Below are 25,111 nucleotides of genomic sequence, written 5' to 3' on the forward strand. Positions count from 1 at the left end.
ACCATTACACACAGTACTATAATAAGCAATAAGATCTAATTTAGAAGATTATATTTATAACTTTAATGGATCAGATCAGTCATCCACATTTATCACAGAATTTTACAAAGGCTAAATACATTTAATGTACAAATAGGATATCAATACAAATGCAAACATTATTTGTTAAAAAAGCATATATGCATAGTAGAATGGTGAAAATAATCAGCAATTGCCATAAATAACTTATTTAGGCTACAACGTTTACAATATTGGCATGCGGTCATTGGGCATGCTGACTATTTCATTGTCTAGAGAGACTAATTCATACATATTGTTGATCAAATAATCGAGCAATAGCCACATTTTCTGAAAAACCATAAGACCTGTATTTGTTATCTCTGAAGATCATACCCAAGTTACACTTCTTTATCACATCAAAAAAATGTCCACTCACCTGATACTCTTCGGTACCCAGTTGAGTAATGATGAGGTACGTGTACAGGTGTCTATGGTAAACGAAACACCACAGGGACATTGGCCCATACAGACTAGAAGTGGTTTAATCCGTGAAGACTGGTCATCCTCACCATTGCCACAAGGCGAGTTGCAGAGCTTCCCTGAAGTCCGTAGTATAACAGAACTGTCACTTATCGGACGGACGGTCTACGTGTTATACAAATGTTGTCCTTTGTCACATATTGAAATTAAGCTGGAGCTAGTTCGAAGGGCAAGTGTATCACTTGCCGATTTGATTCGATGTATCCCACAGTTCGAGGTAAAATAGATATTTTCCTACCTATAAATTATATTGCACTTCCTCTTGGGCTCCTAAAAAGTATAATGAATATTCTTAGATATTCTGTCCAGTGTAAGTACCTTGAAGAACGTCTATACCAGAAAGCAACAGTTCTCTCACTTGTTAGATTTCGCCCTTCTTCTTCACCATGGCATATCTACCTCGCGCACTCCCCCGCCCTTCTGCGCTCGCGCTCTTTCATACACTGTCCCATCCTCTTTCTTCTCATTTTGAAGGTAATAGTTGATGGTTAGTTAAGAGGAAGATCCATTAATGTAATGTTAAATGTATGAATTCAAAGAATATGTAAACTGTTAACATGTTGACAGTTTATACAGTCAAATTTGCCAATTAGCTATTTTATCATATGATCTGTCATAAATTGAACCTTTTTTAAATCTGGACTAGTATGTGAATAATTTAAACAAACAAATGTTGCATTTTCTTTACATAATGATGGCAGCACTTTCATTAGCAGGTAATATATTTTAGGGGCTTTATGTTTGAGTAATAAGCCAAATAAAACCATATAAAAAGAGACTAGGATGTAGTGATAATGGTAGAGACTGACAGCCTAAAGAATGACAAAGTGAGAGAGAGGGTGAAAGGAGGAGAGTGCTGTTCTCAGGGCTGTTGTCAGAGTCTCTATGTTTCTCTAGCTTTCAGAGCTCATTAGTGGTGAAAGACACATTGCTGCTGACAACCTCTCCTTTTCCTCTCTCAGTTTCTCCTCCTTTCTATCACTCCCTCAGTTTTTTGCACCTTCTAGTCCTTAATGTTTCTTAATGTACCTCTGTTCATGTTTATATGTTCAAATTAATTATTTGAATACAATCACAGTATTATACAATTGTAAGTATTTATAGATTCCCACAACTCATTGTTGTTTCACATTATTAATTTAAAAATATTTATCAGAAAAAGTTTTCTAAACCCATCACAAACACATTAAATTGACCACATCTTTTGGTTCACATATGTATTTTTGCAGTGATCATAAGATCTGCTCCCGGTCACATGCAACTGTTTTCTGGCACCATAGAAACTTCTGTGGAATAAATGTGCTAGATGTCAGCTGTACACTTGATTTATTCAGCGCTCAACTTTACTGAAGGGGAAAGTGTAGCAGATATTGAATATGGATCAATAGATCACTCCTCAGGATGCGTACTGTCAGCTGGCTTAGCCCCAGGCAGACAGCAAGCCTCTGGTCACAGCAGCAGAAGGAGAAAGAAAGAGCGAGAACCAAGCCTCTAATAGTCAACCATAGACAGTCTAATATTCAATTATAAACCAGCAGTGTATGTGAAACGTATGAGGGAAGAATATGTGTGTGTGAATGTGTATGCTTGTTCTCTGTGTAGCTGCTCACCAAACTAAGTCCTTTGGTTTAAAAGATAATTACCATGAGTCAAAGACAATTTGGAGAGAATTCGATTTTTAGAGTCTCATTAAATTTTAACTAAGCTGATTAATATTGAGGTCTGTGATTATATATTAATACAGTAATATTGGCCATGGTTTTGTTACCTCCTGTTTTCTCTCCTCTTTATGTTAGAGAAAGATCTGTTTATTCAACACACAACATGAAACGGTATGAATCCTCACCATCTTATGGAGGTGGAGTACATTTTTTTGGAATATAGTTAAATCCTATAATGTGTGTCTTATTATTTAAGATGAGGTATAGAAAGAGATGTAGAAAGACACTTATCTTCACCTTTTCATCACATCAGTGCTCCTCTAACCTTCAGGTGTCTGGGTTACTGATGATTGATAAGCCAGCCTTACTGCAAGGGGATGGACGAGAGGACCAGGGGGCTGCAACATGGGTCAAGCCCCAGGTGAGATGCTCTGCTCTTGTTACTTTTCCTCAAGGTCCTCAAACAGCCCAACATGTTTTTAAACCATATGGTTGAATGGATTCATAGAAAGCATTTAAGAATGGAACTAAATAATTCATACACATTTGATTGGGCAACAATTCACTACATAAAGGTGACATTAACGACCATGTAACTACATAACAATACCTACAGTAAAAACATTGTAAATGCATAGGATTTGCTAGGCATATACATTGTATAACATTTTAGTGGTATAGGTGTTGTTACAAAAGTGTGAGAAGGTCCAGTATGGGGAGGGGTGTGAGAGGTAAGTGAATGTTGTAATGGGCCAGGTGAAGGTTGTGTGCCATTTTTGTACCATACACAACAGCCAGGCCAAAATAATCTGCTATGGAAAGGGTGTGACAGCCCAATAGTTCATAAATCAGAGAGATGGAGAGAATAAAACGAAGAAAAAGAGAGAGATAGACAGAAAGAGATAGAAATAGAGTCATGTTGTCAATGATAAGCCTCGGACATGTGTGTGTTTGTGTGTTTTTGCCAGGGTTTTCCCATATGCATCCACCTATGTCTGTGTAGATCTGATTATAGTCTCTGATTGCAATTGACAGTGTGCAGATTGAGTTGCACAGCCTCTCTAATTCTCTCTATTAATAAGTAGCGCTCCACACTCCTGCCCCGGACCCCATCTATTAATCACAATTTGTCATCTGCCTTGTGCTCTCCACACTCCCTCTCCACTCACTCCCTCCCTCTTTCACTGTCCCCCTCTCTGTCCCTTGCTCTCTTAACACTTTATTCCTCCATCTAGCACCCACTTTTCTTACTGCATTCCTCAATTTCCTAATTCCACTGACTGGGAATTTTATTTAAGTTCTTATGTTCAAGCTTCAACATTCTCCCCCTCCATTTTATTCTTTCCATTTCCATCTTTCCATTTAATTTCTTTATTTCTCTCTCTCTCTCTCTCTCTCTCTCTCTCTCTCTCTCTCTCTCTCTCTCTCTCTCTCTCTCTCTCTCTCTCTCTCTCTCTCTCTCTCTCTCTCTCTCTCTCTCTCTCTCTCTCTCTCTCTCTCTCTCTGTCAGTCTGTCTGTCTGCTCATCCATTGCTCTCTTCACCTCAACTGCTGAATATGGTCAAGCATACTGAGGAGGCTCTCTCAGTGAATTCCACATTCTAATTCTGCCGACCCTCCAAGGTTAAATAAGCTGTTTCAAACCCGTAAACAATGATTTATTAGTCCAATTCATGTCTGTACTGATGCTCTGTAATTATATATTTTGTCACGGACATATGGTCTGATAAAAGGAAAAAATATTTAACAGTTTGACAATCACGTACAGTATAGTCAGAATATCATTGCAATAATCTATTACTGTAGGGTTTCTAAAGAAGCGTGGCAGAGCTTGAGCTTATCAATTAGCTTGATTGATGGGCAAGATTTTGTGCATGCAGTATAGTCTTAAAAGTCTTACAGTAATACAGAGAAGTGCAAAGACAAAAAAGTTACAAAATGCTATGTTACATCTATAACCATACATATAACACTGTGTTCAATATTTCCCCATTGTCATGATATAGCATATGTATACACATACATATATATATATATATATATGTACATGTGGCATATATCAGCTGTATGTGTGGCGGTGTGCTGAGGGACTGGAAGAGGGGAAGGGGGAGAAAGAGAGAGAGAGAAAGAGAGAGAGAAAGAGAGAGAGCTATGTACAGTTCATTACCCATTGATCAAAAGTATCCACAGAATCCCACAAGAACAATTTGTGTCAGACATTTCCAACCCCCCAGTGGTGAGCATTAATTAAAGCTCTTGTCTGGCCTCCCAGCCTGCTGCTCCCCCTATATCAGCGTTCTCCACATCTGATTTAGGAAGCACACACAGAGGAAAAGAGGCTTATATAGAGAGTAGTAGGACAAAAGAAAGATGGAAAAGGTAAAAGCAAGACTGAAAAAGATTGGAATAGCGGAACAATGAATTGTAAGATAAGAGAAGATGGAGAGGAACACACACATCGCTGATCACCTTCCTTGACCTCCATGACTCTGGATTATTTGTCTTTATGTAATTGGTTTTTACTTCATCTTGTAATTGTAATTACCTCGGCATCCCAGCATTTGAGACACACTCTAAATACTCAAATGTGTGTTTCTGTCCACACATAAACACACAAACTCAACAGACCCATCCTTCGCATACAGACACACATCCACTCAGCCACACACGCAGTCCAAAGGGAAAGGTCTGTCCTGAATAATGGAGCAGAAACCCTCCCACTACTCTTAAGAGGTCATGACTTCTCCAAAGCCATGACAGGAGATGTATTTCACAACCCCTCCCAGTCACTCCCAGTACAAGATATTTACTGGAACCAATTTCCCCACTCATTGAGAGGCCTTGGCTGGGACTCTTAACTTGCTTTCTCACATAAAGCATAATATCATACAGTAACACTTGCTGTATTCATATGCACATATTGTAAAGACTCAGAATGCATCGTGCATACTGTCACCTATTAGTGTACATGCTTCAATGTTCAATATTGATTTAGTTTTAAAGAAAACTGTGGAGATGATTTTAGAAAGAAAAAAAAGGCACAGAGATTCGTTTTAGACTTAACAAACCAAGAGGATCAAAAACAGAAACAGGAACGGGAACACCAATCCGTGACGAAGGACAGAAAGACAGCAGGGGTGGAAGAGAGAGCGAGGGATCATCCACCAGGGATGACAAGGGCAACAGCTGAGAGACAAGAGAAGAGAGGGATAGTCAAGCGAGACATCGGTGACTCTCTTTTTTAGTCCTTAAACCATGCTGTCCATGCTATCGTATCACTGCAGACAAGAACATCTTCCCCACCCCATCACCACGACTGCAACATGACAGCGGCTGTCTAATTCTCTGGACAGTGCTCACCATCACACACACATACATACACACAAACACACATGTCACACACACACATACATACACACAAGCACACATGTCCACATGCACACACTCAAACACTGACATTTTTATACGACATGTTATTGATTGACAGCAGAATATCTGCTTAAAGGAAACATTTATCCTGTATTTGCTCGTACAGAATGGGAATTGTCCTCATAGATTTATCTTGTTATGTATACAGTCTCCATTAGATCTAAGTCCGTTTGTCTGGTATATTAGTTCTACAAGTGCCTCTCAACTGCATCTTCTGTAACATAGAAAACACTTGGAATTCCCTTTAATCAAATAGATGACGGCGCCCTGTGACTCGCCTCACCCTCATTCCCTCTAGGAAATCCCTATAATGGTTCCATGACACAGGCATGTATGCACGTTGTCTGTCACATATATACACTTACATTGGGTCGAAACACACTCTGTGGGCTATTCTAGATAAACATCCATATTATCTTCTCCATATACTGTGGCTAACTGGCTATCCATCTTCTTCTATTAGGCTTAAATGTGCAATATCAGTGTGTGAGAGCCCATCCATCTCAGTATCTGTCTGTCTCTCACACTGATCTATCTATCTGTGTCTTTAACCTGCTGCCTGTACCTTCCTGGCTCGAGTAAACAGGGGCTCTGAACACAATTACAGTAACAAATCTCTCTGCCACACTATTTTTATATTTTTACCACACTGTCTCACCCATCCTATCTCTCTGTTCTTCATTCTCTTTCTCTCTTTCTCTGTCTGCCTCTCTTTCTCTCCCCCTCTCTCTCTCTCTCTCTCTCTCTCTTTCTTTGTCTCTCCATCGTCCTCTCTCTAACCCTGTATGTCCACACACAAAGTGGTGAGGTGGCCTCGTTTGTTTTTATCTTGCAGCTAACAAGCTCTCATTTAGCCTCTGCTGGGGAGGAATGTTCTGGAGGAACTATCAATTCCAGAACATTGCATGTATGTGTGCTTGTGTGTGTCTGTGTGTTTATGTGAGAGAGTGAGAGCAGTTACTCACCAAAAACAAAAGTTTGTATTTGTATTCATTACAGTATTTTCCTGTCCAATTATTTGCCTCTCAGTTGACCTCTTTTACCTGTTAGCATTAAACTAACTCTCTCTTTCAGTGGTCCAGATTATTGCTAGGTCAGGATTTCTTGTTTGACATGAAATGGGGTTATACAATTAAATATTGACTATTTGTTTGGTTTTACTCACAGTACTTGAGATCCACAGATAAGATATTCAGAATGTCAGGGTTTAAGTGTGTCGAAGAGATTTGAAGAGGAATGTTTGTCTTTAGTGTTGATTGCCTTACAGTATGAAGTCTTAATGTAAGCCTATTGTATCTCTGCACCTATCAATAGGTTTAAGTTGTGGGTGTGAGCGTGAGGGGGGGGGGGGGGGGTTAGAGCTAGCAGCACATCAACATGAATCCCTTTGGTGTTTCTGAAGCCATAGTTTCTTGCACTACAAGCTTTAATTTCAGTCTCTCTTATAAACAACTCTTCATATACTACTACTGAAAAAGGCAAGAGACACAGGACTATAAGAATATTGAATGAGGTTGGTGACTTAATTTGTAGCATGCACAGACTAAACGACAACACAGTAAATCTAACACTGTGTTTTCTCGCTTTCATTTTCTTACTTTCTTTCCATCCATCCATCCATTCTGCAAACACTGAATGTTTGCAGAAACATTGCATTTGGTGTCACAGTAACTTTGTTAGAACTGTGCCTATGTAATAACTTACCCCAACCACTCTCTCTCTCTTCTCTTTTCTGTCTCTCACTTTCTCTCTCTTTTTCTTTTCCCACCTTTTTTCTCGAGCACGCTCACACACATGCTTCTATACAAATGAATAAGCTCCTCTGCATTGTTTTCAATATTTCCATAAAGAATCACTAGTCTTCTAGTCTAATGCTGTGACAGCAGTACTGCATTTAGAGAGTCAGAGGAGATATGAATAATGCACAGCAGATCTGTCTGCCCATACCTGTGTTAGGATATTTTGAATACTAGACATAGACTCTGGGTCCATGAATCATTAATTAACTATGATTAAAGTTTGCAGTTATTTAACCTTCATTCTCTCATGGTCACGTGGAAGAGTAAGAGACTGCTGTCTCCCTAGCCCTCAACCTTCATTGCTCTTGTTTCCTACACCTCAAACTATATTCCAGGTGTTATAGAACCAAACAGCAGTTTTTATTTAAAATGAACATGTTTTCAGCATTAACAGATACCTATCTGATTTAATTAGATTCAGTCTGGCCAGTGGAATGTTTTGTAATTGCCTCATGATGTTTCTGTGTTACACAAGTATTTCAATCACAATAGTTAAATTGATGTAAATTAGTTATCTAAATTCCAAAGGGGTGGGACTAGAGAAACATTTGACTGTTTAAAAAAAATGGTGTGTTAGTGTGGCAGTTAATTGATCTCCAGGGTTGTGACTTATTTTCATTGTGTTTGATTGTTGTTGCCAAGATTGCAGATAGGACCTTATTCTGTATTACATTTGGGTAACTTAATCTATATAAAATCCTTCTTTATTAATCAAATTGGCATGGATTAACTGAATCTCACTACATAATGTTATTTCCACAATGGCTTTATACTCAAGCTGTGCATGGCTTATCAAAGATTTACCACCTGCTTGAATAAAAAAAAATATATTAATTTTACATTAACACTCTAACAATGCACAAACACGTTTTTTCCACAGCTACTGGATTACACATGTTACAGAACACTAGCTATATAGTTTTCTGTATTTACATTAGACATTAAACAATATACTCACAAAACACCTTATTTGCACATTGGTAAAGTTTTGGTTGTGGCGGTCATTTGAGGTTTCAGGCTTTACACAAACCATTACTTATTGTTTGTGATATTGCATTTTTTGTTTTGAATATTTAATCAATACCATGGTGTTAGATCTACTTGAGACAAATTCGTAGTCATTTAAATCAGTCAGACATATATGTGAATATTGTGTCACACAAACCTGGTTTTGTCATCAAAATCAAAGTGACATACAATGTGTTAGCATTTGCATTAAATTATTTACCTCAGCATTTCTATAACAATGTATTATGCAATGTGTGTGTATGTGTGCTTGTGCATATGTGTATGTGTAATTGCCGTGACGAGACAAGATGTTGAAGACTCACTAGTGCGTAGCGCTGGAGCGCTTGAACGCTCCACGGACGGCCCGGAGAGAGGAGGAACCAGAGAGAAACAGAAGGAGGCAGAGAACAGAAGAGGAAAACAGTGAAGACAAAATGGAAATAAATGTTTAAGCAAACGGAAAACAATAGGGAAGATTTTTACTGAGAAAAGTGGGTGACTGCACGCTGAGGTATTGATTTGGTGTGTTTGCTTTGGAGAACAAGGCCAATTTGGCACAGATACCTTATTGTGACAAGTTTGTGTTTTGTATACAGTATATGAGGCCGTGTGTTGTTGTCCACTTTGTTCAATTGAACTCTGCTCAGCACTCTGGTGTGTGTTAATCAGCCAGTTAATATTAGGAGAGTGGGCACAAGCTTTTATTGATTTCTGCTCTTTAAGGGAGGTTTGGGCCTCATTTAGTTCATAGACACTATATACCATCTAGAGAGGTTAGGGATCAGAGACCGGGAGGTTAAGTATGGTGCTGTTAGAAACCATAAATTCAAAAATAAAATTGACACTGTATCTGTGTAAGAAAGGGGAGGCAAATACAGGGAGATAAATAGAGCGAGTGTGTGGGGCTGGGGGACTGGGGGGATGGGAAAAGTGAAGAGAAAAGAGGCCTCAGAGCATCCTGTTGATGTTCTGTCAAGTGGGGTTTTGTTGTGTGTGCCAGAGCCACAGACACATTTGCAGACACCACCAACAACTACTGTATGTTAAGACTTAAAGGCAACAATGGTTTTAAACCTTAACCTGGCTGCTACCTGAGATTTAGACATCATCTTACCTTTTTTGTCCTTAACCATCCTTTATGTACTTACAGTAATGTATTGTCCACTTTTATAACCTTTAATCTCCGAGGAGGAAAAGCAGGAAGGAGTTTTTTTGGCGAGTGATTCCAAGACCATATACTAGATGGCTGACAGAGGCCAGGGTATGGAGTGTGGTGTTTGTTTCTGTCTGTGTGTATGTGCATGTGTGTGAATGCATGCATGTGTGTATGTGTGTGGTGGGGGGAGAGAGTTTGGGGGAGTGACAGGCAGTGACGGTGGGTACACACCGTGACCTTTAGACTGGAGTCACAGGAGCAAGACGGCAGATTCCAAGGTAAAAGAAGTAAGGGCAGGAAGGAAGGAGACAGAGAAAGAGAGGTGAGAGAAAGAAAACTATAAATAAAGAGAAATAGATATTGAGAGAGTGTTATAGGAGAGAAGAGTATATGTCATCTGGTACTGTATTGGCAACTAGTCAACACAATTTGACCAAAGAGGACAACTTGTAGCCTTTAGTCATTTTGTACATGTGCATGTGTGTGTATGTTTGTGTGTGTGTGCTTGTGTGTTTCATTTTACAATGGCAATGTCACTGTGTCTCCTATTTCACTATGGCTTGATTAATGAGACAAAGTATTTTGTGTGAATCCTCTTGTCCAGCAGTGGTGCTTGTATGTATTGTCTCTGTATGGTAAACATGAGAGCCTGACTTATCCAACAAACTGCTCACAGACACACACACACACAGATACACACTCAAAGCACTTTAACACATTCTATACACAAAGGTGACATTCGTGCACTCAGACTCCATCTCTGTCACACACACATACATAATTACACTTCTCAACAACTTTCTCATTAGAATTTCTACCCTGTCAATCAAGGTTTGGTGAATAATTCATAGAAATTGGAAAAAAGCTGGTCGAGAAGCAAGAGTGTATGTCCAGCTAGTCCCTGGTGTGAGTTTTTAAGATTACACAAGTCACTGGGGTCTCACTGTCAATACTGTCAGCCATCTAAGATTTCCTGTCCATCCCCATTGACAGGGCACACACAAACACACACACACAGAATAGACGTAGGCCTGTGACTATGACAGGCCCTGCTGTCTGCATCTCTCCTCTCAGAGTCAAGGGAAGCGGATGGGGAGGAATGCTAAGGAACCAGGAGAAGCCAAGCATACAGTTGTATTCTGGAGGAGGGGTGGGGGGGGGGGGGCAAGTTCATCATATAACTCTTTCTCTCTTTGTCCTTTTCTCGATTCTTCATCTCCTCACCGGTCTCCAAGTCTGCAGAGACCCTCTGTGTCAGCCAGGCAGTAGAGCATCCCATCTGTCTTTCCTTCGCTCACTTTCTCTCTTGCACCCCCCCTCCCCCGTCTCTCTTTCTTGTTTCACCTGTCTCTCTCTCTCTCTATTGGCTCCTCTGTCTCTTTTTGCTGTTAATTCTGCCAATTTTTGACAGCTGAGAAATTATGCATGGGTTCACCCATAAGTGTGTAAACAAAGGCTGAGTAAAAAATACAAGAAAATCTAGATGTTCAATGTAAGGCGAGATGAGAGCAAGGGGTAGAAAATGAAATAATTGTATATTTAAAATACAAGATAGATGAAAGGAGAGAAGATGGAAGGATAGTAAGGAAATGAAAAGGAGAAGGAAGCAAAGAGAGAAGAAGACAAGCAACTTTAATTGGCTCAAAGAGATGGTCTTGAAAAGACCAAGAGACATAGGTATGGATTCCAAATGGGTGAGGGATGGAGGAAGGAGGAAGAGTAGAGGGCTAAGTGAAAAGAAGAGAGAGAGCAATGAGCAGGGAGAAAGGATGTGTGAGTGCAGGGTCCTAAAGAAGAGATATTACAGAGGAAACCAAAACATCTTCAGTATGTATAGTAGAAAAACATATGTTCTAAAGTCACATGATGAAAACTTTGGAGGGCTTTTCCTCACAGCAGGATGGTCACTTCTAGCCTCACAGTCACGTCTGTGTGCAGGGTTGAATGGATCATCATCACCTGACACTAAGGGGACAGGCACATATGAATGTCCTGGTGGATTGAGGAGGACGTATAGAGAGAAAGAAAAGAGGAGGAGAAAGAGATAGAGAGAGGGATACATATATATATATAGATAGATAGATAGATAGATAGATAGATAGAAAGAGAGAGAGAGAGATACAAAATTAGCTCTGGAGAGTGTGTCCGTTTGTTTACTGTTGAGGTTCTCCTAAAGCAGGTGTCTGCAGAAGAAAGAGACTGTAGGAAGCAGACATGGAAGAAGAAGGCAATTACGCAGGGCCTGTGTGGAGCGCTGGGGTTTGTTTGTGGAAGCTGCATTGTGTGGCGGCCGATAACGAGCCCCTGCAAGCTCGTTAATAATAAATTGAGGAGGAGGTAACGAGTAGGAGGAAGGAGGGAGAGGAGGTGAATGTGTTGGTGGGCTTTTTGAGGTGTGTATGCGTGTTGGGGGGGTTGCTGGTCTCAACAGAGACTGTTGACATTCTCTCTGATAGGCCCCCAGACTGAATACGGAATCACAGTGCTGATGCTTGATATTGATCTTACCATACACACTCAGTGAGAAATTGAAATGCACACGTTAAAACATACCCATGCACCCAAACACAGTAACACAAACAACCAGTTTCTCTGCTTTACCTTCACTCTACAACCCCATCCACCACCACATTCTCCATCTCTCTTTCTCTCAGTTCTCCATCAGTTCTCATGCTCTTCCTCGTTCTTCTGGGCTGCTGTGGAGATGTATCAAATCCATGCTGGATTTGATGCTGTGTGTCTGAGGAGACAGCTGACCACCATGATAAGAATGTTCATTCCACACACCTCCAATCCCATAAATTTATGATTAGGTATGTGTGTAGGTGTGTGTGGGTGTGTGTATGAGTGTGTATGTGTGTGTATGTGTGTGTGTGTGTGGGGGGGGGTCCTGCACATGCTCCAGCCATTACACTGTGAGGTCAAAGGGCGTGTGTGTGTGTGCGCACGTGTGCCACGGAACTCAAGTTTGAGAGAAGTATGTGTGTGTATGAGAGCAAGAGAAAGAGAAAATTATTACTCCTCTCACAGTGGTGTCCAAATGATCCCTCAGATTTCTCCACACTAACACCTCCCTGAGGAGAAATGGAGGATCAGACAGTCTGCCAGAACGATGGATCAGTGCGCGCGTGTGTGTGTGTGTGTGTGCATTACCACCTCTAGAGAATAGAATGGTGGAGGACCGAAGACCAAAGTAAAATTGACAACATACCTCTCCAGCTTTGCCTCCAGCTGTTTTCCCACCTCACTCTGTATCATTGCCTCCTATCACCCTCTCCCTTCCTCTGGCATCCTCTGTTAATAGCCCATCATATTAAACAATCCTACTCACCATCAGGTTGTCTTTAAAAGGTGAATGCTTTCAAGATTTGACATGTGTATGCTGCTGTCGCTTTTTGACACTCCCTTTTGATTTCGACACTCCCTTTGCTTCCAGATCTGTTTGTCTTCTACTATCTTTCTTTCTCTCTCCTGCTCTCCCTTTCTAACCTTCTCCTGTGTCTCTTCCCACCTCTCCACAGAGACCGTGACAAGACATGCTCAAACGTGCTTCAAAAAGCAAACTTGTAGTCCTCCCTCTACCCATTTAGCATCTCTTATTTTATGTTTCTTTCCTTTCTCCTCTCTTTTTTTCTCCTTCTTTTTTAAATCCTGTCCATACTGAGAGAGGGAGGACGTGAGGTGCATTCAGCTATGACATAGTTGCTGTATTATTTGCATTGCACAAAAATAGTACACATCCCAATCTCTTCTCCCTCTCCACTTGTCACTCCCTCCCTCTTCTCCTCATAAATTACAGCTGGTGTTAGGAATATTTTCAGTTTCTTCATATTTTTTAATTAATTAACTTGTTAATTTGTCAGTGTGGGTGTGGTCTCACTATGTGGTGTCAGAGGAAGTGGCATTGTTCGAGCAGTAAGACAGACTTTAAGTGTTGCAGTACACTTCTTCTCAGATTAGTGGTGCCTCTATTTCTCTGTGTTTCTCAATCTCTGTCTCATTCAATCTCTCCGAGTCTCTGTCTTCTCTCGTGTCTGTCGTTTCTGACTGCATTGAGGTTTAGACAAGCTGCCAGTAAGAAAACAAAATGAGGTAAGCATGCACAGTGAAAGCCCCCATTTAGTTTGATGTAAATAGAAAAAAGCAAATTCTCATTCTGAAGCCCACACAGCACAACTTGGCCAAACACAAGGCAATGTAAGGAGGCATTCTCTGAATCTCTTTCTCTCACACTCTGCCTATAACTCCTTTCCCTCTCCTCTTGGGCTAAGGAAGATTGAGAACATGCACAGTGGACCACCTCATTTGATGTGTATTCACCCCCATCTCAGGACTCTGTCTACCCCCCAGCACCCTCAGACCACCCCCATGTCCCTGTCCCACTCTTGTGACATGGGCAACACCCGTCCCCCGGTGACCAGTCTGACACCCTGTAAGTCAGGACTGGTCACATGGATTGACATCTGTCAATCAGAGTCAGGGCTGATGAATGACAGGGGAAGTGTTGATTGACAGCTTCTGACCCCACTTGTGGTGTTTATCTTTTACATTGTCCTCTTGTTTCTTGAAGTGAATACAATGTTTTTATTCTCACTGTTGTGCAGTGCACAGCTAAAAGACATCAAATGTGTCTGGTTTAATGGAATCAAATCTTTTTTAGAGTATAATCTTATGCTTGAAATACATCTCATGGAACATATACAAAATTATGTGAAAGCAGTGATGGTAAAATCTTGTTTTTCTGAATCTTGATTTACATATCCATACGCCTTGCAGGAAATGTCTTATTAATTAGTCATCCCTTAATTGGCCATGACTAGCGCTAGCGTGCTGCGTGTGTTAACTAGGTACTCATTAACACGGCCAGGGTATGATCAGGGCTCATATGTGCAAACACTGATACTGATTTGCTTTGCTTCAGTGGATTGTATGTGTGTGCATGTATGTAAAGGAGCATGTATGTGTTTGTAATTGACACAATACCAGTACCCGCGCTGATCCACTGACTGGTTCTGCTTTGATCCATTTGGACTTGTAGGAAGGGCAGATGTGTGTATGTATGTGTGTGTGTCTATGTGTGTGTTTGTGTGTGTGTGTGTGGGGGGGGGGGGCAGTCCGAACCTCCCACTGGTCCTGATGAAGACGAATGAGCTAACAAGACATGGCGGAATTGCTTTTTTGGAGGGGGGGTGCTGAGGGGGCGGTGGACGGGGGCTGGAGCATGCATTGGGAGATTGGGGGGTTGATTTATTGTTTTCCCAGCAGATAGCCACGGTTTTACCTCTTCTCCCCAGTTTCCTACCAAGACCACCTTGTTCTTTAATTACAGCCCTCCTACCCCCTCGCCTCATTCTCACCTATGCCCTTATTAGAAGCATCGGACCACGCCGTCGTACATCATTGCTACTGAGGTCGGACAGTGGGTTTAGGGGAAGGAGGGGTGGGGAGGTATGCAGGATCTGGGCCCAAAATGTCACAGGCATGTTGATTTTGCATTCCATTAGACTTCTCTGCCGAGGGGGCAGGATGGGGATGGAAAGAAGGAGGATGACAGAGAAGAGAGAGAGAGTAATTGGGGGAGGGCTAAAGGTCAACGTAGAAACTAGGAAAGAGAGAGCATGATAGGGAGGAAAGGGTGATTCATGTATGTACATGATGGGAGAGTGGGATCAGGGATGACAAATGAAAAGATAGAGAAATCCATTGAGAGATAGAGAGCAAGAGAGGGAGGGGGGAAGTTAGAGAGGGAGTAGGGAAGCAGTCATCTGAGGTGGAAAGGGTAAAGAGACATTAAACGGTGTGGGAGGCCCTAAGGTGGGGTGGAGCCCGATGTGTTCAAATGGGATGAATTAACGAGGAAGGATACGACAAGAATGACGAGAGGGGTGAGATGAGGGAGAGAACTACCACAAAGTACAGTAAGGGTTAGGGAGGATAGGAACCAACGTATGTGTTTCCTGTGGAAGGTAGAACAATGTGTAAGGGAGGGAAACAGGATGATCCAGTCCCATTTAAGAGCTTCTTGTATAAAATATGAAATGCCCACAAAAGTTTAGTACTAGGACAGGAACATAAACATAAATAAAAGTAAACAGTTGATGCACTCCCGCTACCTCCATTGAGAGAGAGAGAGAGAGAGAGAGAGAGAGAGAGAGAGAGAGAGAGAGAGAGAGAGAGAGAGAAAGGATGGGAGGGGCCATGTAGCCACACACAATCCAAGACAATTTATCACAGCCTTGCCATTCATACACTGAAATATCGGCCTATTAAAACATTCATTGAGCTGATTAAAGTGCACAAAAATTTAACATAATTTGTACCGACAGTTTATGCACATGATTTATTAGGGCCGCGGTTTGCACTCTCCCTCTCCCTCTGTAAGGGTGTTAGAGAGCCACGTGGACCAAGAGAGAGGGGATGTCGCAGATGTTGCTGCCACCTGTTGGCTGCTTCTGTCTCCTCCGTGGTGTCTGTGGTGCTAGGAGCAACACATGAGCCACTGTGGATACAGATTGTAATTCCCTACATCTGCAGGAATCTGATCATTTCTTCGAACGTTCCTAGTCAAACACTCACACATCTGCATGATTAGGCTACATCAGACAAACTGGTGAGAGAAGTGTGGCAGCATGAAAGAAGAGCGCAGGCCTTAGAAGTTTGATGGTCACATGAGATTAATTCGATGTGTTCATGTTTCCATGAACGTACATGTCTTCAGTACTGCTATACATGTAAATGTTGTTCAGTATTGATGCTATACATGTAGAGGAATGTCTAACTAGTTGAACTTACCCAAAAGGCTTTTGTATTTCTTGTCACAGCTCATAGATCCTGGTGTATGTCAAATATTGTGATCCCCATGCACACTGTGGCTAGTCCATATTTCATAGCTCTAGTTCCCCCTGATCAGCAAGGGAAGTGTTTTGTTCAGAGAGGGTGATGTATTGATCCAGATGGTTTATTACAGGCTGTGTTAGTGTTCAGACTTTCGGGGAAGATGGGAGGGGGGATTATCTGGAAATGGTACTATCGACCAGACCTCACCACCAGAGACAGGAACGCACGACACTCAGTCCCCATGGGAACCTTGGGATTGGCTGGATAAATAAAAAATAACACACGTTTGTACATGTCTGCTTTGTTGATGGATTTATGTGGTGCGATTCTAAAGAGCATTTCTGTTGTACTGTGTGTCACAGGTTGTGTTTTTTCTTTGGAAGTGTGTGCATTTGGTAGCAGTTTTGGTGGCAATTAGAGCGATCAGTCCTGGTGACCCATCTGATACTTTGTTGGTACAACAATGCCTTTTTGCCAATTAAAAAAGTATTTCTCTTCTTGTCTGTGTGGAAGTGTGTGTCTCTGTGTGTGATTGTGTGTGTGTGTGTGTGTGTGTGCGTGTGTGTGTACGTGCGTGTGCGTGTGCATGCGTGCATGTGAGAGACAGTAGGAGAGAGAAACACAGAGTGAGGAGAAAAAGAGAGAGAGATAGAAAGATGTGTAGTTGTATGTGGAGAGTACTGTATGTATTACTGAACTGTCATATGTGTATGTTGATGAGGTCCACATTAGATGCATGGTGTAGCATGTCCCTCTTGGCAGGGCTGAGCATATCTGCAGATTAACAGCAGCAAGGGAAGTTGGGAAAGGGGGTGGGGAGGGTGAAAGGGTAGAGGAGGTGTGGTCTTCATTGGCTAGCTCCCCCAACAAGCATTGACTTTTACAGTCTATTTAAAGACATCCCTATTAAACCAGCTGAGACAGACTTGACATAAAATATGTGACTGATAATGGATTGGTCAACCGAGGGGAGGAGAGCAAGATCATTATAATTTATTTTTTGGTCAGCGAGACTATAGTGCATATGGGATATTAATTAATTTCATTTCAGGTGTATTCATCATTCAGGCAGATCAAGCACATAAATCTCATCAGTTGAAAACTAAACACAGTTATTGGTAGTTTTGCATACGATCGACAATAAGTTTCAAATCAACCAAAGGTTTACAACATAGGAAATATTTGTGCACACGGTTCATACCTGAGGTAGACATCCCTGTCTCTATCCCTCCAAACTCTGATGTATGTATTTTTATGTATATGCTTTTTGAGAAGTGTATTGTTTTTAATAGTTTGCATTGTAATGTTTGTATCAGATTGTATTGTTTTTAATATCTTTCTGTCCAGGCACCGCAGATCAAAATGAGCTCCTCAGCTGACTGTGGCCCTACTGTTGTGCTGGCTGTGTTGTAAGTACGACTCCTATTAAATAAACAAAATAGCCTAAATCTTCATGCTAGGTTGTAGACATAGCAATCCATGGGGGATTTGAGCTCTGCTAGGGTATCAACTATGATTTGACCATTTGTAAATGTTCTTGACACACAATATTATCTAAACTCATCTGGTACATTGGTGCAACAATCCCAACCAGATACTCAGTCTTCCACCATGCAGCACCTAGACAGATATGGTGAGACTATTGAGAGTATTTTACAAATAACAAATAACTAAAAACAGAGGCATGTTTGTAAATATGGGAAGCAAAAAAAAAGGCAAATCGTTGAATTAAGTTGCATTGGTTATAACTTTGGTAGAGCATCATTAGACTGCGGCTCAAGAGGTTGCAGCTTCAAATCCCCCAGATATACATCACTTTGGATAAAACCCACAGCATTTGCATTCAGATGTATTCTGTAAGAACATGACAGGCATTTAATTGAATAAAGGGGTATGCCATTGGGAGTTTTATATTTAGGCTAGTGGGAGGAGACAGAGAGACATAGTGAGAGAAAGAGTGTGTGTATGCATGTGTCTGAGCGTGTGTGTGTGTGTGTTTAAGCACGTGGCTAGTGCATGCCAGCCACAGAGTAGTTATGCTGCACTCCCTGTCCTGCCCACTTACTTTCCCACCCAGGCAGAGAGAGTGAGTGGACAGGGATAGAGAGATAAGGAGACTCCACACCAATAGACTGGGCAGAACAGGATCAGAGCCAAACCTTCTCTGACATCTTCTCCTTCACTTCTGTCTTTTTATTCTGTCACCATCTTTTCCCGCAAGTGTTTTCTAATATAGGGACCTCCGCTAGGACCATGGCACAGACGGCTCACGTAGACCCCACCAAGATGGGGGTGGGCAGGGCCATTGCTGTGCTGACCTCTGGGGGGGATGCCCAAGGTGAGTAAAGGAGCATCAGGGGGGTAAACAATGGTGTGCAAGGGGGCATATGAGGAAAACAGGACTGCCTGGGCCAGGTATGGTCATGCTCACAGGGTGCTTGAGCTGCGTGTGCCGAGGCACACCTGTCTGGGAAACTGGAGTTGGTTCCCTCCGTCAGAGCAGAAACTGTTGTGACAGGGAGGTGACACAGAAAAGGGTGGCTTTGTTCTACTATGTTTTCAGGGGAGTAGCATCTGTTTCAAAGTAGAAATGTGACATTTTGGCAAGTCAAGGAAATGGCTGTGAGATGCTTGCGAGTCCCAGTTTCCATAGAGATACATCTTATCATATAGATAGCAAGGACAGCATGAACTTCATCAGCTGGGGTCACCCGAGCCACAGTGTAGTTGTCAGGGATACTCCCCCTTGGCCTTTTTCCTAATAGTGAAGATCTAAACTCTGACCTTTGTGATGTCTGATGCTGACCCGGTATGACTTTCTGATCTAGTGGTAGTCTGTTTATGTGTGTGTGTGTTTGTGTGTGTGTGTGTGTGTGTTTGAGGAAGCTGTCTGTCTGTATATCTTAATTTTGTATGGTTGCCTTTCTCTCTTATTCTATTTCTCTTCCTTTCTCTCTCTTACCCTCTCTATGTATCTGTTATAGGGGATCTAATTTTAGATATGTGACCTTTCTGTCATATGTCTATGACATGGTGAGTTGGTGATTGGAGTGGAGTGCAGAACCCTATATCTTCTCTCCCTTCTCTCCCTCCTCTACACCTTTCATACTCTTGCTGAAAGAGAAAACTCGCCTGGCACCCTCACGGTCATACAATCCACATGCTTTGCCATTTGGATGAGACTTGTGTGTCGAGGCTTCAACAGATTATGACTATGTAAACAACCCTGCCAATTCTACTGAGCACAGACACACTTAGGAAGTTACAATTACAGTACGAGAAATATTTACAGTAAAGTATCATTTTACACTCAGGGGATCATGAAAATATATTTATGTTAAAAAGGATTCAGCCAAGTTTTAGTTATGACTGTGTGAAGTTTTTGTTCCAATGACAGGCCTAGTATAAAGTATGATGAATCTACAGACCACACAACCTCTTTCCCCCAGGTATGAATGCAGCTGTCAGGGCCACAGTCAGAGTTGGAATCTACACTGGAGCCAAAGTCTTCTTCGTCCATGAGGTCAGCTTTACAACTCTCTCCCCCTTACCTGCTTTACCCAACCACTAACAGTGACTGACTGGATCAGTAGGTGATGAATCATATTAAAAGTATTTCTTCATGAGAAGGTCCTGTCTTGTTCATCAACTTTGTTCTTTGTCTGTACATGCCAGTGTTACTCATCAACCTGAGCATTCCAGTTGTGTTCTGTTGTGTCCAGGGTTACCAGGGATTAGTGGATGGAGGGGACAACATCCGTCCTGCCACCTGGGAAAGTGTGTCCATGATGCTGCAACTGGTGAGTGAACACACACACATCTACACATAAACACACACACATCTCAGATAGCATCACACTCGCCCTTTTAGTCACCTCTCCCGTGGCTCTGTAACTTTATCATGTATCAGACTGATACCTGATAAACCTGATAGACTGGTGAGTCCCTTAAATCAAGGTGACATTCAAATGTCAAGGTTCACTTCAACAGATGGACTCAATGGTCTTCAGAAAGACCTTCTCCCTCTCTTTCTATCCCTCTCTCTCCCTCTCTCCCTCTCTCTATCGTCCTTCTCTAGCTTGTTTTTTAACAATGTAATACTTTGCCTGGCCTCAGGGTGGCACTGTGATCGGAAGCGCCCGTTGTCAAGACTTCCGCACCAAGGAGGGACGTACCAAGGCTGCCTACAACCTGGTGAAGCGAGGCATCACAAACCTTTGTGTAATTGGTGGGGATGGCAGTCTGACCGGTGCTAACCAGTTTCGCACAGAGTGGAGCGAGCTGCTGGCTATCCTGTTGAAAGCAGGTGAGATGCCTACAGTACAGCACCAGAACATCAACGGACATCTTTATATCTTCCCATCACTCCAACGTTAAGGAATACTCAGTTGCTGTTCTGCCATGCAGTTCTCATGGTCATCCTCCTATTTATCTCCCACAACACCAGGCAAGATCACAGAGACAGAAGTCAAAAGTTCCTCCCACCTGAACATCGCAGGCATGGTGGGCTCTATTGACAACGACTTCTGTGGCACCGACATGACCATCGGCACCGATTCCGCCCTGCACCGCATCATTGAGGTGGTGGATGCCATCACAACAACAGCGCAAAGGTACACCCCCCCCACACACGCAACATAGACATTAAGGAACACACACACAACAGATACTGTGGTGCACTAACACCCTGTCCACAGCCACCAGCGGACCTTCATCTTGGAGGTCATGGGAAGACACTGCGGGTGAGTTTTCTTTGTGTGTATTTGCCTTTTGTACTATATCTGTGTGTGTGTGTGTTTGTGTGTGTGTGAAGGTTGTTTGTACAGGGTTGCAGCCATGCCTGACTCTGTGTGTGTGTGTGTGTATGTGTGTGTGTGCTAGCTACTAATCTTCCCTGCCATCTGACCCAGGTACCTGGCCCTGGTGACGGCCCTGGCCTGCGGTGCAGACTGGGTGTTTATCCCAGAGATGCCCCCTGAGGAGAACTGGGAGAAACATCTCTGCAGGAGACTGACTGATGTACAACACCTTCTACTATCCTATATTCCTTCTCACTCTCACACTTTCCATCATTGTTCAGTCTCTCTCTCTCTCTCCTTTGCCATACACATTATTTGCGTGGTTGTAGGGAATCAAAACCTTCGTGTCACATTCATTCAAAAACAAAAGATGACTTCTGTGACAAGAGTAAATGATTTTTTATTTATTTTTTAAATCATCTCTCCACCTCGTTCATGTCCTATACAGACGTAACTGAGAAGATACAGTACTCAACATCAGCTCAGTTGACTAGTTTATTATTTGGCTATGTCTATCACACTTCTAAGAACCAGTCCTTACATGTTCCACATTACATGACCATTGGGGATTTTCTGCCATGAAAAATATCAAAACATAGCTTTCCGCATCACAGGTTGAGTCTTTGACCAGTTCATATTAACTGACTGTCAGTAGTAAGCAGGTGCCCCAGCATTGTCCAAGGCAGCCAAATGGTGAATATTGTTTAGTGTACGTCTCTCTCTTCTTCAGCAAAGAGAGCGTGGTTCTCGTCTGAATATCATCATCGTTGCTGAGGGAGCCATGAACCGTCAAGGCGAACCCATCACCTGTGATCTGCTCAGACAGGTACAAGAGGCGCTCTCATCCTGTCATTATTGTATATGTTGGATTAACAATGATTGTTTGTTTTTTAATGTGTGTAAAGCTGGTGTCTGAGAGACTGGGGTTTGACACCCGTGCCACCATCCTGGGACACGTCCAGAGAGGCGGCACTCCCTCTGCTTTTGACAGGATCCTGGTAACCTACACTGCTTCTAGAAAAGTCTACATCTGTTATATGTATAGATGAACAGATTTGTCTGTTTCACTGGCATCTATTAATTACCAATAGGGTTCACTCACTCTCTCCTCTCCTCCCCCTCCCCTTTCTCCTCCCCTTCCCTCTCCTCTGCTCTCCTCTCCAGGGCAGCAGGATGGGTGTGGAGGCAGTGATGGCCCTGCTTGAGGCCACGCCAGACACACCTGCCTGCGTGGTCAGTCTATCTGGAAACATGGCAGTTAGACTGCCCCTCATGGAGTGTGTCCAAGTGGTGAGCTGACATTAGTAAACATAATGTCCTCCTATTGACCAAACAAAATACAAATAAAAAATACCCCATTCCATTACTCTTAATGAAATTGTTTCCCTCTTCAGACAAAAGATGTAACCACAGCCATGGCTGAGGGAAGGTTTGAAGATGCTGTCAAGCTCAGGGGAAAGTGAGACATATTTTCCCTTTATTATCTTTTCATTTTATACATTATTAACTATTTTGCAGACCTCAAACTATGATTTTTATTTCAGGAGTTTCGAGAACAACTGGAACACTTACAAATTGCTTGCTCACGTGCACCCCCCAGAAACAAAGGTGAGTAAATGTAAGTATTTTATTTCGTTTTTTTGTTTCATGCACAAATTCTAATGTATTTGCCTTTTCTCAGAGCAACATCAACATAGCCATAGTAAACGTGGGCGCTCCCTGTGCTGGGATGAATGCGGCGGTGCGTTCAGCTGTCAGGATTGGCCTCATCCAGGGACACCAGATGCTGGCTGTACATGATGGCTTTGATGGCCTGGCTTACGGTCAGGTACATCCTGGTTTTCACCATAGAGTATTCTCTGTCTCTCTGTCTTTTTCTCTCTCTTACTCTCCCCCGCCGTTTCACTCTCTCTCTCTGTCTCTCTCTTTCTCATCTCTATGTAATCCTTCCGCTCCAGATTGAGCCCATCTCCTGGGCTGGAGTAGGAGGTTGGACTGGGAAGGGAGGCTCCATGCTTGGTACCAAGAGGTATGAGATCTCAATGGAACATGACAATTTGCCACTGGAGTTTGTGTGTACGTCTGTGTTTAGGTTTGTGTGTGTGTGATTGTGTGCGTCTTTGCCTTCTCTTGTGAAGGTCCTTGCCAGGTAAGCTGATAGAGGAGATCAGTCTGAACATCGCTAAGTTCAATATTCACGCTCTGGTCATCATTGGAGGCTTTGAGGTGAGAGCTTCTAGTTGAAAAATGATTTCCTCTTATGATGGTTTGTCAGTCCACTTTTATCATAGTTATATTATTATAAATAATATAACTTGGATCATACCACAAATGACCCCCCTCTCTGGCAGGCATTTCTGGGTGGTTTGGAGCTGGTGCAGGCCAGGGAAAAGTATGAGGAACTGTGTATTCCCCTGGTGGTCATTCCTGCTACAGTCTCCAACAACATCCCGGGCTCTGATTTCAGCATTGGAGCTGACACTGCCGTAAACACCATCGTCTCGGTCAGAGTCCTACGCACACACACACACACACATGCACACACACACACACACGCGTCTTTAAATAGGCATTTCTCTTTCAGACTTGTGACAGGATCAAGCAGTCTGCTGCAGGCACTAAGAGGAGAGTGTTTATCATTGAGACCATGGGGGGATATTGTGGCTACCTGGCAACTATGGCTGGCCTGGCGTCTGGAGCTGACGCTGCCTACATCTACGAGGAACACTTCGGCATTCATGACCTGGAGGTCAGTGGTCACGGGATGGAAGGTTGGATGGATGAAGGGATGGATGGATGGAGGGATGGACTGATAGAAAAGCCATGTAAATCTGTTTTGACTTGTGTTGATGTCTAGATGAATGTGGAGCACCTGGTAGAGAAGATGAAGACAACAGTGAAAAGAGGTCTGATCCTTAGGTGGGTGAAGTTTGTGAAGACAAACTTTTTTTCTTTGTTTCTAAAGAGCTACTTTTACATGTGGAGTGAAAACCCACCTCTGTCCGCTGATTAATCCTCTTGCCAACAGGAATGAAAAATGTAACGCCAACTACACCACAGACTTCATTTTCAACCTGTACTCAGAGGAGGGCAAAGGAGTATTTGACTGCAGGAAGAACATCCTGGGACACATGCAGCAGGTCTGACTGACCACCTCCTTTGTTCCATTGTTGTAATTTGACCTCTCTTTCTCTCTCACGCTCACAAACCATACTTTTCCATTTTTCTTTCTGTTTCTGTGCTCAGGGTGGAACCCCAACTCCCTTTGACAGGAACTTTGGTACAAAGATGGGGGCTAAGTCTGTTCTATGGCTGACTGACAAGCTGAAGGAATGCTACAGACATGGTGAGAACAGACAGGAAATTGTCTAGATTGAACTGTCCCTTTAACCGCCTGATGCCTCTTGACGGATGTGTGTCTCCCTAGGTCGTATCTTTGCCAACTCTCCAGACTCAGCCTGTGTGCTGGGCATGAAAAAGAGGTCCCTGGTATTCCAGCCCCTGGTAGAACTCAAGGACCACACCGACATTGAGTGAGACCCTCTTCTTCCCACCTGTTCTCCATCTCATTTATCCGTCGCCTCAACATTGTACCTGTGATATTTGAAAAGTTGTATTGTTCCCATGCCTTCGTCTCTTCTCCTCCCTCCTTTCTGTCCACCTTTAGACACCGTATCCCCAAGACCCAGTGGTGGCTTAAGCTGAGGCCCATCCTGAAGATCCTGGCCAAGTACGATATCAGCCTGGACACCTCAGAGAACGCTCACATGGAACATGTCATTAAGAAGAGAGCACTGGTTTAGATGTTTTCCTCACACACACAATATATATATATATATATATATATATATATATATATATATATATATATATATATACATT

The 25,111-nt window shown here is 42.5% G+C and overlaps 1 protein-coding gene across 1 annotated transcript; it reads left to right on the plus strand.

Annotated features, from left to right (window-relative positions):
• The first annotated feature begins 18,501 nt into the window (after positions 1 to 18,501).
• On the plus strand, positions 18,502 to 25,047 carry pfkmb (phosphofructokinase, muscle b). The gene is made up of 22 exons (XM_067253176.1): positions 18,502 to 18,768; positions 19,880 to 19,953; positions 20,153 to 20,230; positions 20,547 to 20,736; positions 20,878 to 21,043; positions 21,128 to 21,172; positions 21,341 to 21,449; positions 21,960 to 22,055; positions 22,135 to 22,227; positions 22,394 to 22,519; positions 22,624 to 22,688; positions 22,774 to 22,837; positions 22,911 to 23,057; positions 23,188 to 23,258; positions 23,368 to 23,455; positions 23,581 to 23,733; positions 23,814 to 23,978; positions 24,087 to 24,148; positions 24,258 to 24,369; positions 24,476 to 24,575; positions 24,657 to 24,762; positions 24,897 to 25,047. Exons 1-22 carry the CDS (start codon positions 18,684 to 18,686, stop codon positions 25,030 to 25,032), a joined length of 2,331 nt encoding a protein of 776 aa, XP_067109277.1. The 5' UTR covers positions 18,502 to 18,683; the 3' UTR covers positions 25,033 to 25,047.
• The last annotated feature ends 64 nt before the right edge of the window (positions 25,048 to 25,111 follow it).

Source organism: Osmerus mordax, chromosome 1 (assembly GCF_038355195.1).
Source record: "Osmerus mordax isolate fOsmMor3 chromosome 1, fOsmMor3.pri, whole genome shotgun sequence".
Taxonomy (NCBI): domain Eukaryota; kingdom Metazoa; phylum Chordata; class Actinopteri; order Osmeriformes; family Osmeridae; genus Osmerus; species Osmerus mordax.